Source organism: Protopterus annectens, chromosome 3.part1, assembly GCF_019279795.1.
Source record: "Protopterus annectens isolate FY-2018-M chromosome 3.part1, PAN1.0, whole genome shotgun sequence".
Classification (NCBI taxonomy): domain Eukaryota; kingdom Metazoa; phylum Chordata; order Ceratodontiformes; family Protopteridae; genus Protopterus; species Protopterus annectens.
Window position 1 is genome coordinate 78,569,727 of NC_056732.1, and position 18,524 is coordinate 78,588,250.

Below are 18,524 nucleotides of genomic sequence, written 5' to 3' on the forward strand. Positions count from 1 at the left end.
GAAGCCATTGTGAGGAATATCAATAATTAGACCCAACTTTCTCCAAATAAACTTTCATCTCCTTGTTAAATAGGTTCATAGGTTAATAAGTAAACGCTAGGCTAGCTGCCCTTCGGGCAATTTTTGGCCAAGCCACTTTCCCTTTTGGTGCTTGTATTAAACTGTCCCTTTTAGTTAGGTTGGCCTTGGTTAATAATTATATATTTGCCCTAGTGGGAATAAATGGGATCATATCACAGATAATTTGCGGGAATTCATGTACAGGATTAAGCATTTAGGAGATGTCTCTGTTCATTCGTATGTATTTATTTACTGACATCTGAGTACCCAGAGAGTCAGACTTGATTGAAGGATATTTTCAGTGGAGGCCCAGGCAGAAAAGCTTCAAAGTATTACAAAACATTTTAAGAACAATAACTTTACAGTCTTTGAAAATAAAACAAAAAAACAACTACGGTTTAAATAATTATACCACATAATTTATAATAAGAAAACATTGGTTAAGAACAGATAACAGTTATATGATAATAATTTAATAGTTAGAGGAATTTTAGCCAGTTTATAAAGAAATTAAAGTTAAGTTAGTACAATACAAACGGGAACTGTAATACAAAGTGAGAGAAAAGCAGGCTTATGGCATATTTAGAGAAAGAGAGCCTGGGGACAGAAATTGATAAAGCAAGGAAGTGACTGAATGAGGCAGAGGAAGGAGATGTACAGTATGAAGAGGTACTTGTTCACATTTAGGGATATAGTTTATCCTGGCGCTGAGCAAGAACAGAGCCAGCTTTTTGCTAGGAAGTGTTTCAGAATGGTTTTGAAGGGAGGGAGGGTACTGACCTGATGGACAGAGATAAGGAGTTCCAGGCTTAGAGCAACATAGTATAGGTACAGACATTGTTAAGTAGATTTGATACAGATAGTAGTACAGGGGGCAGTCCTGGGGTAAATTTCTTATTACCCATCCACAGATTCAAGTTGCTCTTGAATATGAAGAGGGATGAGCTTTGTTTTACATTGATGGGGGAGTCTGTTCCAGAGCAACAGTGCCCTCTGAGAGGTACACCTGTCCCTCCAAATGATCTGTTGATGTTGCAAAAGAGGTTTAGACTCCTAGACCTCATATTTCTGATGTCATATGACTTGCTGATGTGCAGTAGGTCCATCAGTATTGGGTCAGGGATGCCATCCTGTATGCCAGCAACAACCTGGATATTTTGATTTCAAACAGCACTAGCCTACAGATAGAAGACAGAGTAGAAATCTTAAGGAATACCGTGGCTTCTTGGAAAAGAGTACAAATGCTCAAGTACAAACTATATTTGATCATGCATTAGTTTGCATAATGACTAAAGAAGCAAGCAAACAGTACATCCACTCCAAAAATTATGTAAAATATACCTCCTTTCTCAGCAAAATACATCCACTAAGCTCCTACGTATATCACAGATAGGCATAAGCTCTATATATGTTCATACAAACAGAAGCATTCATGTAACTTTGTCCCAATCACAAAAAAGGCACAAAACTTTGCAGAGGTTGAAAAAAGATACTCTGAGCCTCACAGACAATCATGCACATACTCTGTGCTAGGCTTTTGAAACGTGCATGCAAGGACTCATTTTTTTATATCATTCTGCCCTACTATAAAGACATATAGCCAAGAAAAAGAGAATTAGCTTAAGAAGCAGATGCTGTAACAATGTTTACCCTGTTCAGTAAATTTCAGTAAGTCAAGCGTAAGTCTTGTTGCTAATGACTAAAGTTTGGTGCTCTTACTCTCCATTGACCTGCTGTGCGACTCTGAGCAAGTCACTCACCCATGCTTTTGAGCACTTAAAGGGTGGCAGTGGAGGCACCCCTGAAAAACACAATTCTGTCAAGTAGATTTATGTGGTTAACCATAAACAAACAATTTTAAAGAATGTCTAATCCCAAGAAAGTCCATTAAAATGCTTACCTGCCATTGTTGAAATCCCAAGAATAACTCCAATAGAAATCTCTATTTGTGTTCCCTGTAAAAAATAGTAATACAAGAGGTATTTTATGAGTTACTGTAATTACAGAATAAAAAGTATATCTACAGAAATAATGTTTCATAAATATGTGATAACCTAAAGGCTTAATACACATCATATACAGCAAAGACCAACACTGAGTTAGGATTCTAATTCAATTTAAAAAAAGTATGAGGAGTACTGCTCATACAATTTTCTACTAACACACATAAATATGACACTTTGCAGATTGATAAAACAAAAATAAATTTCCAGTGATAAACATCTCATCTCTGACAGTTCAAGCACAATTCAGGTTTGCTGTGACGTAAAGCACATCTACCTCAAACCGAAACAGTCCCTAAAGAATCACATTTCTTCTACCTCAAACCAAAACAATCCCTAAAGGATGACATTTTGACTTTTAAAGTGTTCCATCTCAAAAAAAGTATGCAAGTTGTTGTGTCTTTCGGCTTTTCCCAGTTAGGGGTCGCCACAGCGGAACTCCGGTCCGCTAGTGATTGGCAGTAGATTTTTTAGTGCCGAATTGCCAGCCCTGACGCGCAACTTTCAACGAAGGTACGCCCATTTACGCATATCTCCACACAGAAGACACTCTAGCTGAAAATCGAACAGGGCAACATCTTACTGTGAGGTGACAAAGCTACCGCAGCACCACCACCGCAGTTTCAAGTATGAAAGTGCTTGAATTAATTTCCATCACAGAGAACAACTTAAAGAGATACATTCCTAGCGTCTGCCCCCCCACACACACACAGTCCACTCAGTCAGATGACCCCCCCCCCCAAACTAATTTCACTGCTTATGCAATCATTTCCAAAAAAAATAACTACAAAAATGGTGCTGATCATAAGGGAACCTGACCCGTTCATTAAACTTTTCAGAAATAAAAATACAGCATTCCTGTCTTCCTTTCTAAAGCATTTTAATAAGCTGATGTCTGTTGTTGATATAACAATGATTTGATTTTGTTTACTTTAAGTTATATTAAAGTATATGATATACTTTTAACAGAAAAATCAGGTGCATCTTGCAAGCTTTAAACCAAAAAAGTGGTCATTACACTGCGATAACTTTTGTTTGCATAAAGTAAAAATGGCCAAGGCCTATAAAAGCAGGGGAATCAGCTAGAATGATCAGTTCATCCATTTTGGAGGAAAAAGGCAGCAAGTGTGGCTTGTCTGAGGCTCTCTGACAGAGGCTGTGGAAATACTTGACAAAATGTAAGCTAATCCAGAGGCAGTGGGACTACTTGTGCTGAGGGCATGAAGTGTGAGAGTATGGAATCACCAACATATCAAGTCCCAGGGTACTGGGAACAGGATTAAAATTGCAGCCTAAGCCACAGTCTAGTGGGCCACATGACGCCAGCTCTGTCACTCAGTACAAGTAGTGATCCATGTCCAGACAGCCAAAGGTTTTTTCCCTTGACAGTAAAGATCTATTTAGCAATGGACATGCAGTGATGCCATCCCAAGGAAGTATAGGAACCTTAGGAAGGGCACAGACATACTAAGTGTAAGGCACAGCGCTTATGGTCAGTGCTGAGAATGGTACAAATGGTAAACTAAAATAAAGCAAAAAAGGCAGACAGAATTGTATACATGTGAGGCACAGCTTTCTTGAAGAAGTAGGAGAGTCAAACAGTAAAATAATTCAAGAAATAAGGCAATTATGGGGTGGTGTATAACAAAATAAATAAGCTGTAGGTTATGTATATCCTGTGACTTATCCAACAGACAGGGAACTGGGCAGATGTCAGGATTATAATTAAAGCACTCTATATGTCCTTCACTGAGGTTATTTGGATGAAATAATCATTCAGACATGGGTAAATACAGTATATATCCTTAGGGCACGAGGTGGCAAACACTGGTAATACGAATTTGATTAACAGTCTGTGTACAGTGGACAGGCCAAAAGGCAAGATGACGACATGAACGTTTTTGTGCCCTGTCCTGAACCTCAGATACCATTTGTGGTTTATGTAGATAGAAATAAGCAGATGTATAACTTTCAGAAAAAAGCCTTTGGTAAAGGGAGCAGAAACTTGCAGGATTAGCATTGTGAATCTGGCTACCTCTGAAACTTGTTCAGCCTGAACAAATAAAGGGTATCCAGAAACCTTCTTTTTGCAACTAACAGCAGCCTGAAATAAAAACCTTTACCCTGCCTCACCAGGCACAGTAAGAGTTAGGTCCAATTTGGCTGCACCAGTGACACCTGATCAAAGAGATGGGAGGCATTTCTAGAAAGAGAGGAAAAGCTTTGAACTTGATTTTGCTAGGCCAACTTTCTTTGAAGTAGGAAAGTCTCCCTTCTTCCAAGGATATGAAGCAGGTGAGTTGGAGGAAGGAAAGGGAGGGGTGTATACTGGAAGTACATTCAGAACCGTTTACTGCCATTTTGGGAGGGAGGAGATTTACTTCTCCTACCTTGCCTTACTGCTTAGTCCTGCCTTTGACACCTCTCCAGGCTGCTTCTTTTCAATGGACATGTGCTGTTTTAATGTGTTAATTTTAGAGTGTTGTTTGTAAAATGGCCACTGCTTCATTGGGTAGTGCCCACTTATCTCAAAATAATGGCATGAAATAAATGTAATTCCATAGAAACGAACCAGCACGTAAAAGGATCGCTTAGACAAGCATTTATTAAAGATATATATAAATCAATGTAATGGCTGATAAGTCATTACAATAAGCAAACCGGTTTTGGCTTAAAGCAGCCTTTTTCATTGCTCAAAATACAGATTTGAAAAATCTTCACTGTTTCCTGCTATTTATATAATACAGCCCTTAAAGGAACATACACCACATAGCATCAAGGTAGTCCATTCAAAAAGATAGTAATGATTGAGGAAATGAAAATAAAAATACATATAAAAAAAGAAAAATATATAATTGTAAATAACATTCCATGCCATGATGTCAATCCTGTATGACCAAATTTAAGCATATTATAACTATGCATAGAAATAATGTTAGACAATTGTATATGTAAAATTGTCACCATATAAACCTGATCAATATCTGACTGTTAATTCAAAAGTCCCAAGAACAAGACAAATTATAAAATCTTTAATAGTCTTATTTTATTTCATTTAACCCAGGCCTGAACAGGCCCCCTAATTTAATAATCCACATGTTCTCCATATGATTTAGTTTGGTATGCCAACCTGCTTTGAAATTCCTATGCAGTGCTATCTTATCAATAATAACAAATTTGAATATAGCAGAAGGATGATCAATGGTATGTTTAAACAAAGCATTAGTAAGACGTTTATTCCTAATGGCACTCATATGCTCCCCTATTCTAAATTTCACAGGCCTAGATGTTTGGCCTATGTAAAAAGCAGAGCAAGTACACGTTGCCAAGTAAATCACCCAATCTGAGCTGCAATTAGCGAAAATTCTGATGTTGAAAACCTTAGAAGTGTTCTTGCTTGTAAATTCTGTTGTTTTAGATACATGTTGACAAGCAGTACAATGGCCACATGGGAAGCAACCCACTAATATATCCCCAAATAAAGTGGTTTGTAGTGGAATGGTGGGAATATATCCTTTGTAATGTGTAAGGTATGAATTGATGTTGCGTCCTCTTCGGTATGAGAATGAACATTGTTCAGGCAGGATCATGTTGAAAAAATCGTGTGATTTCAAAATATCCCAGTGTTGATTGATAATGTCTCTGAACCTATCAGTATTAGTCCCATAGGTCGTTACCAACCTCAAAGATTGGTCAGAAACTTGATCAGAGGCTACCCTGTCTTTGGATTTATATTCCAGTAATCCTGTTCTTGTCAAACCCTTGGTTTCATGCATGGTAAGGGAAAGATGGTGTTGGTTGTATCCACGTTTAATAAATCTATCTGACAAATCAAGGCTGCAAATGGAATAATCTTGTTCCGAAGAACAAATGCGTCTAATATGCAAAAACTGAGATTTTGGGATATTGTGGATGATGTGGCGTGGGTGGGAACTTTTAGCATGTAATAATGTATTGTATTCTGGAAATTTTCGATAAACGGAAGTGGCCAAAGTGTTGTCTGAAAGCCTAGTGACTACCACATCCAGAAAAACAACTTTGTCTTGCTCAATATTGGCAGTGAATTTAATGCCAAAAGAGTTGTCATTCAAATAAGACACAAATTCACCCACCTGGTCCCAGTCACCACGCTACACCATCCAACAATCATCTAAATACCTGCGCCAGATATCTAGATGTTGTATATATATGTTCCTCTGAACATCATACATAAATGCTTGTTCATAATATCCCATAAAGAGATCGGCATATATTGGTGCAAATGATGCCCCCATAGCAGTGCCCTTGATTTGCCAGTAAGCTTTCCCTTTGAAGTAAAAAATATTTTTACGTAGCACAATTTCAGTTAGTTTGATCAAAAAATTATTAAATCCTGTGGAATACAATTCAGATTTGTATAACCAATATGAAACAGCAAGAATGCCCACATCATGAGGAATGCTGGTGTAAAGGGATGTCACATCCAATGTACAGAGCCACCAATTAGACTCCAGTTGAGAATCGTTAATGATGTTTAAAAATTCTGTAGTATCTTTGATACGAGATCTAACTTGTTTTAATAATGGCTTTAAATGGTGTGTAAGAAACGCAGACAGTGGCTCCGTTAAGGAGCCTCTACCGGACACAATAGGTCTGCCCGGAGGATGGAGAGGGTCCTTATGTATTTTGGGTAGCAAATATAAATATTGTGGAATTGGTTCCTCTACCTTAAGTTGTTTAGCTACCTGTTCTGTTATAATATCTTGTTCCACTGCCAGATCCAAAAAAGAATCAATTTCCACCTTAAAAGTGGAAGTTGGATCAATCACCATTTCCATGTAATAACTGGAGTCTGATAATTGGCGTAAGGCTTCTTCCGTGTATGCTGTATAATCCATGACTACAATAGCGCCACCTTTGTCAGCCATGGTAATAACAATGTCGTGGTTATCCTTAAGTTCAGAGAGGGCCATTCTTTCAGCTGATGTAAAATTATTAGATTTGGGCTCATACAAGCTAGAAGAATGTAAATCTTTCATAACACAATCTCTAAAAATCGAGACATGTTTATTCATAGGTGGAATAAACTTAGATTTACCAAATCTAAAGTCAGATGATCTTTGAGTAGTATGAGAGTCTGCAAAAAATAGCCTGAGGTTAAGTAATCTGCAAAAGTCATTTACATCTTGTAATAAATGATTTTCAGAGACAGATGCACTGGGAACAAAATTAAGACCTTTATTGAGTAGTCTTATGTGTACAGGAGAAAGATCAAAGAATGAAATGTTGAAAACATTATCTGTTATTTGACCATCTGTTGTAGTAGACACTGTAGGGTTGGAGACCCTAAGTCTAGATTTGTGTTTTCTACCCCCCCCTCCTACCCTTAGATCTAAAGGGGGTTGTTTCCTTTTGGCAGCTGGGGATGCCTGGCGCGAGGGGACCTCACCATCAGTAGCAGATGATGTGTCATCCTCAGAGGTTGCATCAGATGTAGCATTCTTATGTCTTAGAATGGACCTAGGTCGTTTCCTACTAGTTTTATATGTGTTGGTGTGATCAGTAAATCTAACTGTCTTTTGACTGACAAACGGTTTCCCTTTATCATAATCCATAAGATCTCTGTTGAACTTATGAATTTTTCGCTTCATAAGTTGTTGTTCTAGTGAGGATAAATCCTTAGCAAGGTCAGAGATATGTTGTTGGTAAAACCCCTCTTTATTGAATTTTTCAGCTTCATCACATAATACTTGGATCTCTGTTAATTGGTTCTGTATTGTTCTGTCATAATATCTAGTTAGACAGTCAACAAAATGCATAGAAGCCTGATGCTGGGCCTCTGCCCATTCCCTAGATAATTCAGCATCTATATTGGCCACTAGTGGCTGTAAACGGACCCTAAGGCCCCTTGGTGTAATGTCCTGAATCTTGTATGCCTTGAACAGTTTCAAATGCCAAACATTTGAATGTAAGGTTTTCATATGTCTGTTTAGTTTTGAAAAAATTGCCCCACATCTTTGTTGGCCATCTCTTGAAATGTTATTTGAATTTTGCCCCGTATTATTATTTAAACCAAACACATCTAAATTATCTTTGTCTGCCGAAAGCCCTTGTAAAATACCACAGAGATCCATAGTTAGAGTTTCCTTGAAGCTGAGTGATATACAAGTTGTTATATTACAACAAGATCATCAAACCAACCACCGATGTATGCATATACCCATAAAAAATAGACACAAATTGTATATATTTGTGTCAATCAAAAAGTTATTAGCAATTATATACAAAAAATGTCCTCAATGAAGAAACACAACCTATTACAATTTAAACATATAGATGTATAACCAACAATCTGAAAACACCTATTTACCTTACAATAAGTGGTATTGGTAAAAATGGCTAGTAGTGACCAAAATTGTTAGCAACTGACCTTTTCTGCTATTGGCAAAAACCAATATTTCCAATAATTAGTTATCAAGACAGAAGCCAAAAAAGCAAGAAACCTTTATATATTGAACTAATAGCCGACCTTCGTCTCTGCTACATGGATATCTGTTCCAAGCCACATAATCAAATAAATTAAATAGTTAACCACTTAGTATAAGATGGTCACCATACCACATTACCATATAATTCTAAGCGGCTGAATTTTTCTACTATTGGCAAAAACCAATAATTCCAATAATTATTTGTTCAAGACAGAAACCCATATATATTGAGCTAATAGCCGACCTTCGTCTCTGCTCTCTGAATATCTGTTGCAAGCCACATAATCGGAATAGTTATATAGTTACCACTTAATATGAAATGGTCACCATACCATATTACCATATAACCACCGTAAGGAAAACTTATTTGCAATGATCTTTGTTGTATTCTTATGTATTATGTATTCATAATTTATTGCATATTATTAATATAGTATAGGATGTTGCCTCAACCATCATTGAGGACACTCAGATGCACATAATTGCAACCAATTCAACTTAAGATACTTTGTGGAAGGTCAATAAGCAGTGTAAAAATAACAACTAATTACTTATTCATTACTATTTTTTTGAATGGACTACCTTGATGCTATGTGGTGTATGTTCCTTTAAGGGCTGTATTATATAAATAGCAGGAAACAGTGAAGATTTTTCAAATCTGTACTTTGAGCATTGAAAAAGGCTGCTTTAAGCCGAAACCGGTTTGCTTATTGTAATGACTTATCAGCCATTACATTGATTTATATATATCTTTAATAAATGCTTGTCTAAGCAATCCTTTTACGTGCTGGTTCGTTTCTGTGGAATTGTATGGCTTTTGTGACCGTGCACGTTGTCTTCCGTGCGTGAACTCTTTGTATCTACATGAAATAAATGTAAAACTATTACTTTCCTTCTCTTCCAGTTACAAGTATTTCCTCGGATGTTGGGCAAACAAAAATTCTTATTCACAGGGTACCCAACAAGTGCCCTTTAACTTTATCTGGTACGGTTTGAATAAACAATAAAGCGTGCCTGTTTATAACTACATATGTCATTGCATTACTACTGCAGGAATTTTCTATATTATTTTTGCACTTTATAGCATGGTTTCCTACTTGAAACACTGTCCAAGTTGACAATGAATCCTGTCCTTCAGGACCACAGCACAGTTTCTCCTGCAATGTGCTCCCATTTGTTTCAGGACATCACCTGATATTTATGTTCATTTAGCAAATAACTATTATAAAGGCCAAGGTTGGTGAAGTATAAATCCTTTTGTCATATCAAACTTATATTGTGTTATCATAATTATTAAACAACAGTGCCACATCCTGGCACCAGTTTTGAAACTGGGGTGGGTAGTTGTACAGAGATGCCAGCTACAAGGTATCTCTGAAGGTATGAAATCCTAAGGGACGTATATCAGCCTTTGCTCCTCTATGGCCAAGAAGCATGAGTACCCCTTACGTGACTCTGAAAACTTGTTTTCAGTTCAAATTAAAATTCTCCCTCAGTACAATAAGTATTTCACCAAAGGACAAGTATTTTGATGGAAAGACTGGTGATATTGTTTCTTCGCCATCATCATCAATGTGATTGACCAAAGGTAAGGAGATGTGTGTTAAAAAACTCTCGATCCTTCTCATCTAAGTCTCAATCTGAGGAATCTGGGAGGACAAGCTCCAAATTCTTTTCATGGCTGGAGAGACACTCCTAATGTGGAAGGTTGGAATGTAATGGTTCATTCTATGCCACAAGGCTACATATTCCTCAGCAAGTTGTGAGCAATCAAAGGTGGCATAGAGCTGGGTAAATATCAGAAGTCCAGGTATCTGGCATTAGGATATTAGCTCTACAAAAAAGTAAACAGAGATGCTTCCCCATAGCAAGAAATGTCTGGAAATATGGATAATCAACAGATATTCTGAACCCTCTCACAGTAATGTAGGACTCCTTTTGGAATAAAAACAGTTCTGAGGATGCAGCCCAAAACAGCAAAAACAGCAATTATCTGGAAACTGGAGTATGACTTGTTGGTATTGTTCACTTCTGTGAAATACTGCCTAGTTGTGTGGAGTGAAATTCCACTACCTGCTTCCAAAGAGGTGAGGTTAGGCAGGCGCATAGTAGAAACAGGTCATGGGACCAAGGATGAAGAAAATGACACCTCACCAGATCTGACACCCACACCCTCAGGACTGAAATTAGAAACTCACACACACACACACACACACACACACGCACGCACGCACGCACGCGCACGCACACACACACACACACACACACACACACACACACACACACACACACACACACACATGCACAGTATAAGGAACATAGAAGTGAAGGATAATATCAGCTCTAATTTGTGACTCAAACCCAAGACATCCAGCATACCATGCTGGTGTCACTACTACTGGACCACCAATAGAGTGTGAACAGCTAGGTACTGAGTTTTCCCTTAAGACCCTTATCCTTTCAGCTAAGAAACCCCCTTCATGGTGATCAAAGTCACAAACACAAAAGAAAGGGCTCTGCTTAGGTACTGACAAATCACAGAACTGAAAGGATAATATTAGCTCTCATTTGGGAGCTGAGCCACAGGTCTCAAAGGCACTAGAAGGGGTCACTGCATCCACTTACCCCTTATCTGCAGGTTCTCTGACACTAGCTTTGTTGTCTTCTTTACTCTGTGCTGCCTATGCTCCTTCTTTGGAGATTAGGAGGTATTTTTATCTGGTTCTCCCACACTGGGGAGGGGATAGCTGTTACCATAAGAACACTGGATTCAGTTAATTCTTATGCTTAAGAAAGGCCAAGGACTTTTTCTTGTTAAATGTACCACAGTGCTCACAGGTTGAGATCTGGTGGTTCTCTTTCTACCCAGGGCAGGAAAAAAAGGACTACAAATGGTGGTCTTTAGATGGAATCTGGCTTTCATTAGCATATTTATTTTTTCCAGTCTGACTTGAACCTTTGAAAAAGTTCAGTTGCGGAAGAACGTACCATAACTCTACTATCTTCTTCCTTGGATCACTGTTGCAGTACCCCAAACTGTTGGGTAATTCCCAAAGCTTATGATGAAAGGGCAGGAGGATGTTGTATAGAACTGCCCAAAAGACCAGAAAGGACTGACCTGGCAAAGGCAATCCCGGATCTAGAATAGGCATCTACTCTGTAATATTTTGTAAAGGTGTGTACAAAAGACCAAGTAGCTGCTTCAAGATTGGTCCTAGACTCAATCCCCTTGTAAAAGGCTCCAGATAAGGCTACTGCTCTGGTAAAATGCACCTTTGCTGGACAGGTAAGGTGTTTGTCATGCTGAGAATAGCAGAATATAATTGATTTGGAGATCCAGTTAGCAATAACTTGCTTAGAAACTGGGTTCACTAGTTTTGAATCCTGGAATTAGACTAATAGTTGGTCAGATTTGCAGAAATCTTTTATCTTGTCTAAGTAAAATCTGAGTTGTCTATGGTCATCAACAAAATGAAGGATTATTTCCCCCTTGTTTTGTGGTTTAGGGAAGAAGGTGGGTAGGTTAATAGAGTGATTAAGGGACAGTTTGTTCACCACTTTAGGCATGAAAGAGAGACTGGCCCTTAATAACACCCTATAATTTGGGAGAAGCAGAGGCTGCTGGCTTGAAGGAAGGTACAGTAAGTTTTTCCAACAATAAACTGAGGTCCTGTGCAGGAGGAATACCTTTCCTATGTGGTAAGAGGTGGAGTACACCTTTAAGGAACTGTTTATCCTCTAGCCTAGCCATAAGAGGGATATCCAGAGTTTTTATCAACCAGAGGGGAAGTTGTGGATAGCAATTAATAAAGAGTTGAAGGATTTTATCTGAGAGGATAGTTGATCCTTCCAACAGAACAAAGTAATTTGGGATTACCTGATTTGAAGGGGTATTTCAGAGCTACATAATTAAGGCTCCTACATATAACACAAGCAGAAAGCTATCATTAAAAGTGGAAAGGGATGATGATGAAACAGAGTGGAAACTCAAGAAATAAGAAGAGACTTGGATTTCACAGATCATTAAAAGAATAATAATAATCATACAGAATGTTACAATCATAAAGAAGCAAAATGTATTCTAAGAGCTATGCCAACAAAGAAAGGGAGAAATGTGATTCTGTTGATAGGGATGACTGTAATCAGGTATACAAAGAATAGGAAAGGGGGCGGGGATTACTACAGAAAACTGGCAAAGTAACCAAGGTACTGGGAGCAAATAATTAGTGAGGGAACAGTAATAGAATGAGAAGAGGCCAATAATTTATTTGGACTGCAGGCTGGAGACTGCCTTCCCAATCAGAGATTGATATCAGAGTACAGACAAAGAGAAAGCGCTAGGGGAATCCTAAGTGAAAGACCAGTAATGGTAGAGTTTTTTTAGTAGAATCTAGAATAGAAGCTGCTGCTAAAAGGGTTAATTAGTAGGGAATATAAAATATTGCATGATAACTATAAGAATCAATCAGAGGAGGCTAGAAAGAACTGGGAAAACAGATTGGATAAGCAATTCATAAAGAAACAATGGGATGATACATATGGCTCTCAAATATACAACAAACTCTAGAAGATTTAGGATTTATGCTTGGAAGTATTTGCATAGGTATTTTGCTACTCCAAGCAGACGCTAAAGAATTTTTCCTCAGGCAGACTACAAAAGTTGGAGGTGCAATGGGGAAGAAAGAAGTAATGGGAACATATTTTTGGGACTGTAATGAATTGGCAGACTTTAAAAATTCCCGGCAGACTACTTTGTCAGAAATACTGGGTGAGCAAATTGGTGTAACTAAGGAAATATTTTTGAGCAGTGATACAGAATCTGAATTGCCTAGACATACTAAGGCCTTGCTGAGTTTAATACTGGTGGCTACCAAAAAAAAGCAATTACTAGAAGATGGAACTTAAAGTCTAAACGAACCGTACTAGAAGTAGTGAATATAGTAACAGAGATAAAAGAACTGGAAGTGGGATCTTTATAAAACAGTAGGAGCAAATTACATATACAAAATGGGAATTGTGGGAGTAATACATGCAGAATAATGTTTTGGAGGAGAAATGAGGTTTAAGGGAAGGCAAGAATTGAATGAGCTAAGTAATGGTTAAATGACAATGACTGTACAGATTATATGTAATGTTTGCAACTGAAAATATGTCAATATGGTTTGTTTCATTTATATAACTGTATGATTGTCTATGTCATAACTAATAATTCAATAAAGATATTTCTAGTTTAAAAAAAGAGGGGAGATCCAGAGGTAGACAAGCAGATATACCTGAAATCTATGCCTTAACAGATGAGTACGTTAGACTAGATTTCAGTAGTTCACATAGATAGGTGATACACACACATAGATAGGAGATAACCAGTTGGGTGTCAGCTTGAACTGGGTCCCGTTTTTTTTTTTTTTTTTTTTTGCCACATATCATAAATCTTTTCCATTTGGCTACTTAAGATTTTCTGGTGGAAAGTTACCTTGCCTCTTGTGGAACCTTCAGCATGTACACAGAAAACTAGTGTTTAAATGGGATCAGAATCCTAACATCACTATGGTAAGGTTGAGAGATTGTAAGTTCAGATGAAAAAGAGAGCCCTTCTACTACGTGAGCAAGTCCACTATGGAGCAACGTTTCTGGCGATGGCCCTTGGCTAAATGGAATAGGAGGAGGAACCAATTCTGTCTTGGCCAAAAGGAAGTCACCAGTACGATCTCTGGGCATTCCTTTTCTATCTTTATTAAGATCATGGGAAGAAGAGGAAAGGCATAAAGAGAATTTCCTTTCCAAGGAAAGGACATTGCATCCACTTTCCAAGACTGAGGACAGAAAGTCAAGTGGAAGTTAGTTGTTGTTGATGGAGGCAAAAAGATCTATCTGTGGAACCCCCATTTGTGGACTTTGGCTGCAAAGTTTCCCCTTTAGCATGCATTTGTGGGGTTATTTTCTTCATCTGCTTAAACTGCATGCAAAGCTATTGTCCAATGAAGCAATGTAAACTGCTTGGAGACAGATTTGCTTTCTTGGCCTGATCCTAAGCTAAAAGAGTCAGTCAGCACAGATGGTAAAACCTGGTGCCCCCTGCTTTTTTATTTACCACATGACTGTGATGTTGTCTGTGAACACTCTTAAAGGACATGCATTCCAATGGTGGCTGAAGGTTTCTATAGCCTATACTAGAGCTCTCATTTCCTTCAGACTTGTGTATTCTGCTCTTATGTTTTTTGGTCACGGTCCCTGAACTCTCAGGTTGCCTGTAGAGACCCCCATGTATCATCGGAGGCATCTGTGCTCAGCTCCTGCTTAGGTGTTTGCAATTTTAAAGGTAGGCCAGTGCTGAGCTTTATTTGCACTATCCAGCAAAGGCTCTCCTTCTTTAATCAAGGTAGGAGTGGAAGAAGTGCATCTAGTGGATGTAAATGTTGGACCATGTGGAAGTCAGGTACCACTGGATCTTCCTCATGTGCACTCTGGCAAAAGGAACCATGGGTATGGTCACAGCTATGAGTCCAAGAATTCTGAGGAATTCCCTTGCTGTACAGGATGGGGGAGGAGATTAGAGAGACAAGACAAGAAGTCTTCTTTGTCTGGTGGTAAGAACACCTGCCTCAGTTTGGTGTTTAGTCTGCACCTCAGGAAAACAACTTCTTGGGTTGAGGTTACTGCAGACCTTTTGAGGTTAATTGTGAATCCCAAGCCCTCAAGAAGGGACAGGGTTTAACTGAGTTGAGTTATGTCAAGAATATGTACTGTATTAACAGGTCATCCAAGTAAGAGAATATCTGTATTCCCTGTGTGCTGCAGAAGGCAATGACGGTAAGGCATTTTGTGATGACTCTTGGTGCTGTAAGAAGCCCAAGGGGCAAAGCAGAGAACTGAAAATGTGATCAGCCAACAGAAAACTTAAAACATTTCCTGAAACCAGAGTGGGCAGGAATGTGAAGATATGCATCCTTTAGGCTGAGGGATGCTATGAAGGTCTGATGTAAAATGAGAGGTAATAGGGTCTGTAGAGATAATGTTTCAAAGAAGGGAACTGTAGAAAAGTGCTGAAAGTGGAGAGATTCAGAATTGGTCTCCAGTCTCCTTCTTTTCTTGGTACAAAGGACAATCTGGGATAGAACCCTTTTCCTATATATTATGTGAGAAATGGCTTTATCTTACTCTGTCGGATTAGACTTTGTCTGATTGCAGAGACCAGCTGAATATGGTTGTGAGGAGGTAGGGAATGCCTGCAAATGGGGGAAGCTTTTTCCAAGTCATTCTGTTGAATGGCAAAAAGGATCCAGTTGTCTGCTGTGATGAGTAACCATTTTTTTAGGGAAGAAGAGAGACTTTTGAAGAGGGGCAAGGAAGGGGGCAGAGGACAGTCATACAGACTTCTCTGGGTAGTGAGGCCTCCCAGATCTAGAGTTCCTCTCACGTTTATCTGAAGATCTCTTACTAGGTATTTGCTTGGCCTTATGGAAAGGCCTAGATTCCCTAGGCAAAAGAAGTGGGCTTGGTAGGACAATTCATTTGGTATCTGGCAATTGAACAAACTAAGATCTGTCTACAGTCTTTCATGAGTTTGCCCTTACTCCGGCAGTTGCTTGAAAAGACTATCAACTTCTGGACCAAACAAAAAATCCCTGTTTACAAGGAAAATCTAACAGTTTTGCTAAAGTATCGTCTGAAAGGGGCTGAGAATGTAACCATGCAAGCCTCCTGATCACACAGCCTGTTGCAGCTGTTCGGGAAGAAGGATCTACTGTATTGCAGCTACATTTAATGTTGTGCCTTTGCCACTTGGGAAGCCTGAGCCATCATAGTTAAGGCCTGTTGCTTATTTCCTGATCCATCCAGTGCAGACAATACTTTTTTCAAGTTAGTCAAGATATATAATAAGTATTTGGTCATCTGGGCTGGTAGTTAAGAGCTCTAAAGGCTGAGCGGAATATGTACAAACCTTTTTTACCCAAACAGTCCATTGTCCTGCTGTCCTTATCAGATAGGAGAGCATTAGCATTAGGCAGTGACAGGGCTTGTCAGTAGACAAGGAAAAGATAGATGGATCTGCCACAGGGTGTTTGCACAGGAATTTTAATTCCTCAAGGACCTTGTCAAATCTATCAGAACTTTAAGGGACTGGAGGCTGGGAGGCTGGGAGTCAGCTGCTGTGAAAGTAATACAAAGGCATCCAGGAAGGCTTCTAGAAAAGGTGGTACAAGAGCATAAGGGGGTGTCAACTTCCACAACGCTATACTACCTTTGTTGAATATAAGAAATTTCTTTGGATTGTCATTCAAAATGTTTCATAACACTGACAAAGGTTTCCCCAAATGAACCTTCCTCCTCTGGGGAATCAGGGGAAAAGCCATCCTCATCTTCCAAACCCACTGGACACGGAGAATGGGTCTGTGATGAATATGCCAAAAACTGTGCATCAGAATCTATGTCATCCTTTTCCTCATCTGAAACGTTTCTAAAGGACTCTTTTGAGGAGTGGTAGGAGAACCTAAAGTTGGGTAAAAGCCCTGTGAGGGAGGGAGGCCTGAATGCCATAATGGCTTTAAACAGGTGCTGAGAGAAGTCATTCCACTCCTTTTCATGGGACATCTGACAGAAATAAACATTTTTGGTTTTCTGTTTCTTTTTCTTTGGTGCAACATTCACTTTTACTAATCTTGGGAAGCTCTGAACCCCTAACGCACTTCAATTATTAATCCTGGGATTTCGTCTCTAACGAGAATGTGCCCTTTGGTCCATATGAAATCATAATGCAGGGTTTCCCCTTCTCACCATCAACTGTAACTACAGTTGATTCAGGTGTGCAAACTTCAGACATCATACTGGCCTCCCTTGGAGTCACTGTAATGGGAGCCTGAATTGTTGTTGGGTGTACCATGGGTTCTAAAGCCTCAGTGGGTACACCTGAGTCTGACTGGGCAGCAGCGAAATAGGTATAGGCCTCTTAAATTTATTTTTATGAATGGGTAGAAGGGTCTGTCATTTTTTAACTTGGGCGAAGCACTTTAAATGCTGTTTTTCCAAATATGAGTTGAGCAATGAAAGTTAGCTTCTTAAGGTCTTTTGGATGAAAGACTTACCAAACTGCACAGTTTTTACACTCGTGCTCCGCCATTAAGCAAAAAGGGCAATGGGAGTGGAGATCTTTGTACAGAATCTGCCTACTGCAATCACACTTTCTTCTCCTAGATGACATCAAACTGAGCAAACAGCAGTAAAACAACTGAGAAAAAGAAAGGAATGGTCCCCAACGAGCTCTCATCTGAATCAGTGAAGGCCAACAGTACCAATGACCATGCAGAGAACAGACCAGTGGGTGCGAGACATGAGGATTTACGCTCACACGTACACTTACATACCCTTACACCCACAGGCTTAGGTCATAAGTCGAATTTATTGCTCTATGGAAGGTTTTGGCTTTGGTACCCTGGACGGACATCTTGGTTATTTGATGAGATGACCCAACAGTTTGGAATACTGCAACAGTAATATACGGATGGACATCACCACTCTACACGACAATCCAATAAAATTAGCAAGTCTGTAATAAACAATGAGGTTCCTACAATCAGTACTTACTCTCTGGAAGTTGTTTGATGGATAGACAGGCAAACAAGCACCCAATTGCTTCTTGTGAAAAAAGAACTGAAACAATGCAAACTGCCTTCCTTTTCTTCTTGGGTTACAGTAAAAGCCAGCTCTGTTTAAGTGATTCTTAAAACCTATGGAAATCAAGTCTTAAAGCCATATGTCTGTCTGAGACTGATTTGCATGGAAAAGAAATTATACTGTGGCTGTGAGCCTTGTGCTGAACATACAGCATCCCTACTGACAAGCTCTGTGGGTTCTGTCAACAAAGGTGTTCCTTTTTCCCTGATTTCTGTACCGGAATAGTGGCTTCTGGAGAATCTGCAGCCTTAGTCTATTCATTTTTCAGCACTCACAAGGGTTTCCTCATTTAGAGTCTTGTATGTGGAGGCACCAGAATACT

General features: G+C 39.0%; 1 protein-coding gene across 1 annotated transcript in view; it reads right to left on the minus strand.

The window, feature by feature from the left end:
• The window catches only part of TMEM65 (transmembrane protein 65), a 712,146-nt gene that overhangs the window by 118,189 nt on the left and 575,433 nt on the right, over positions 1-18,524 (minus strand). The window contains exon 4 of the mRNA XM_044066591.1: positions 1,961-2,015. Coding sequence (XP_043922526.1) covers positions 1,961-2,015 — 55 coding nt within the window. The remainder of the gene's footprint in view (positions 1-1,960; positions 2,016-18,524) is intronic.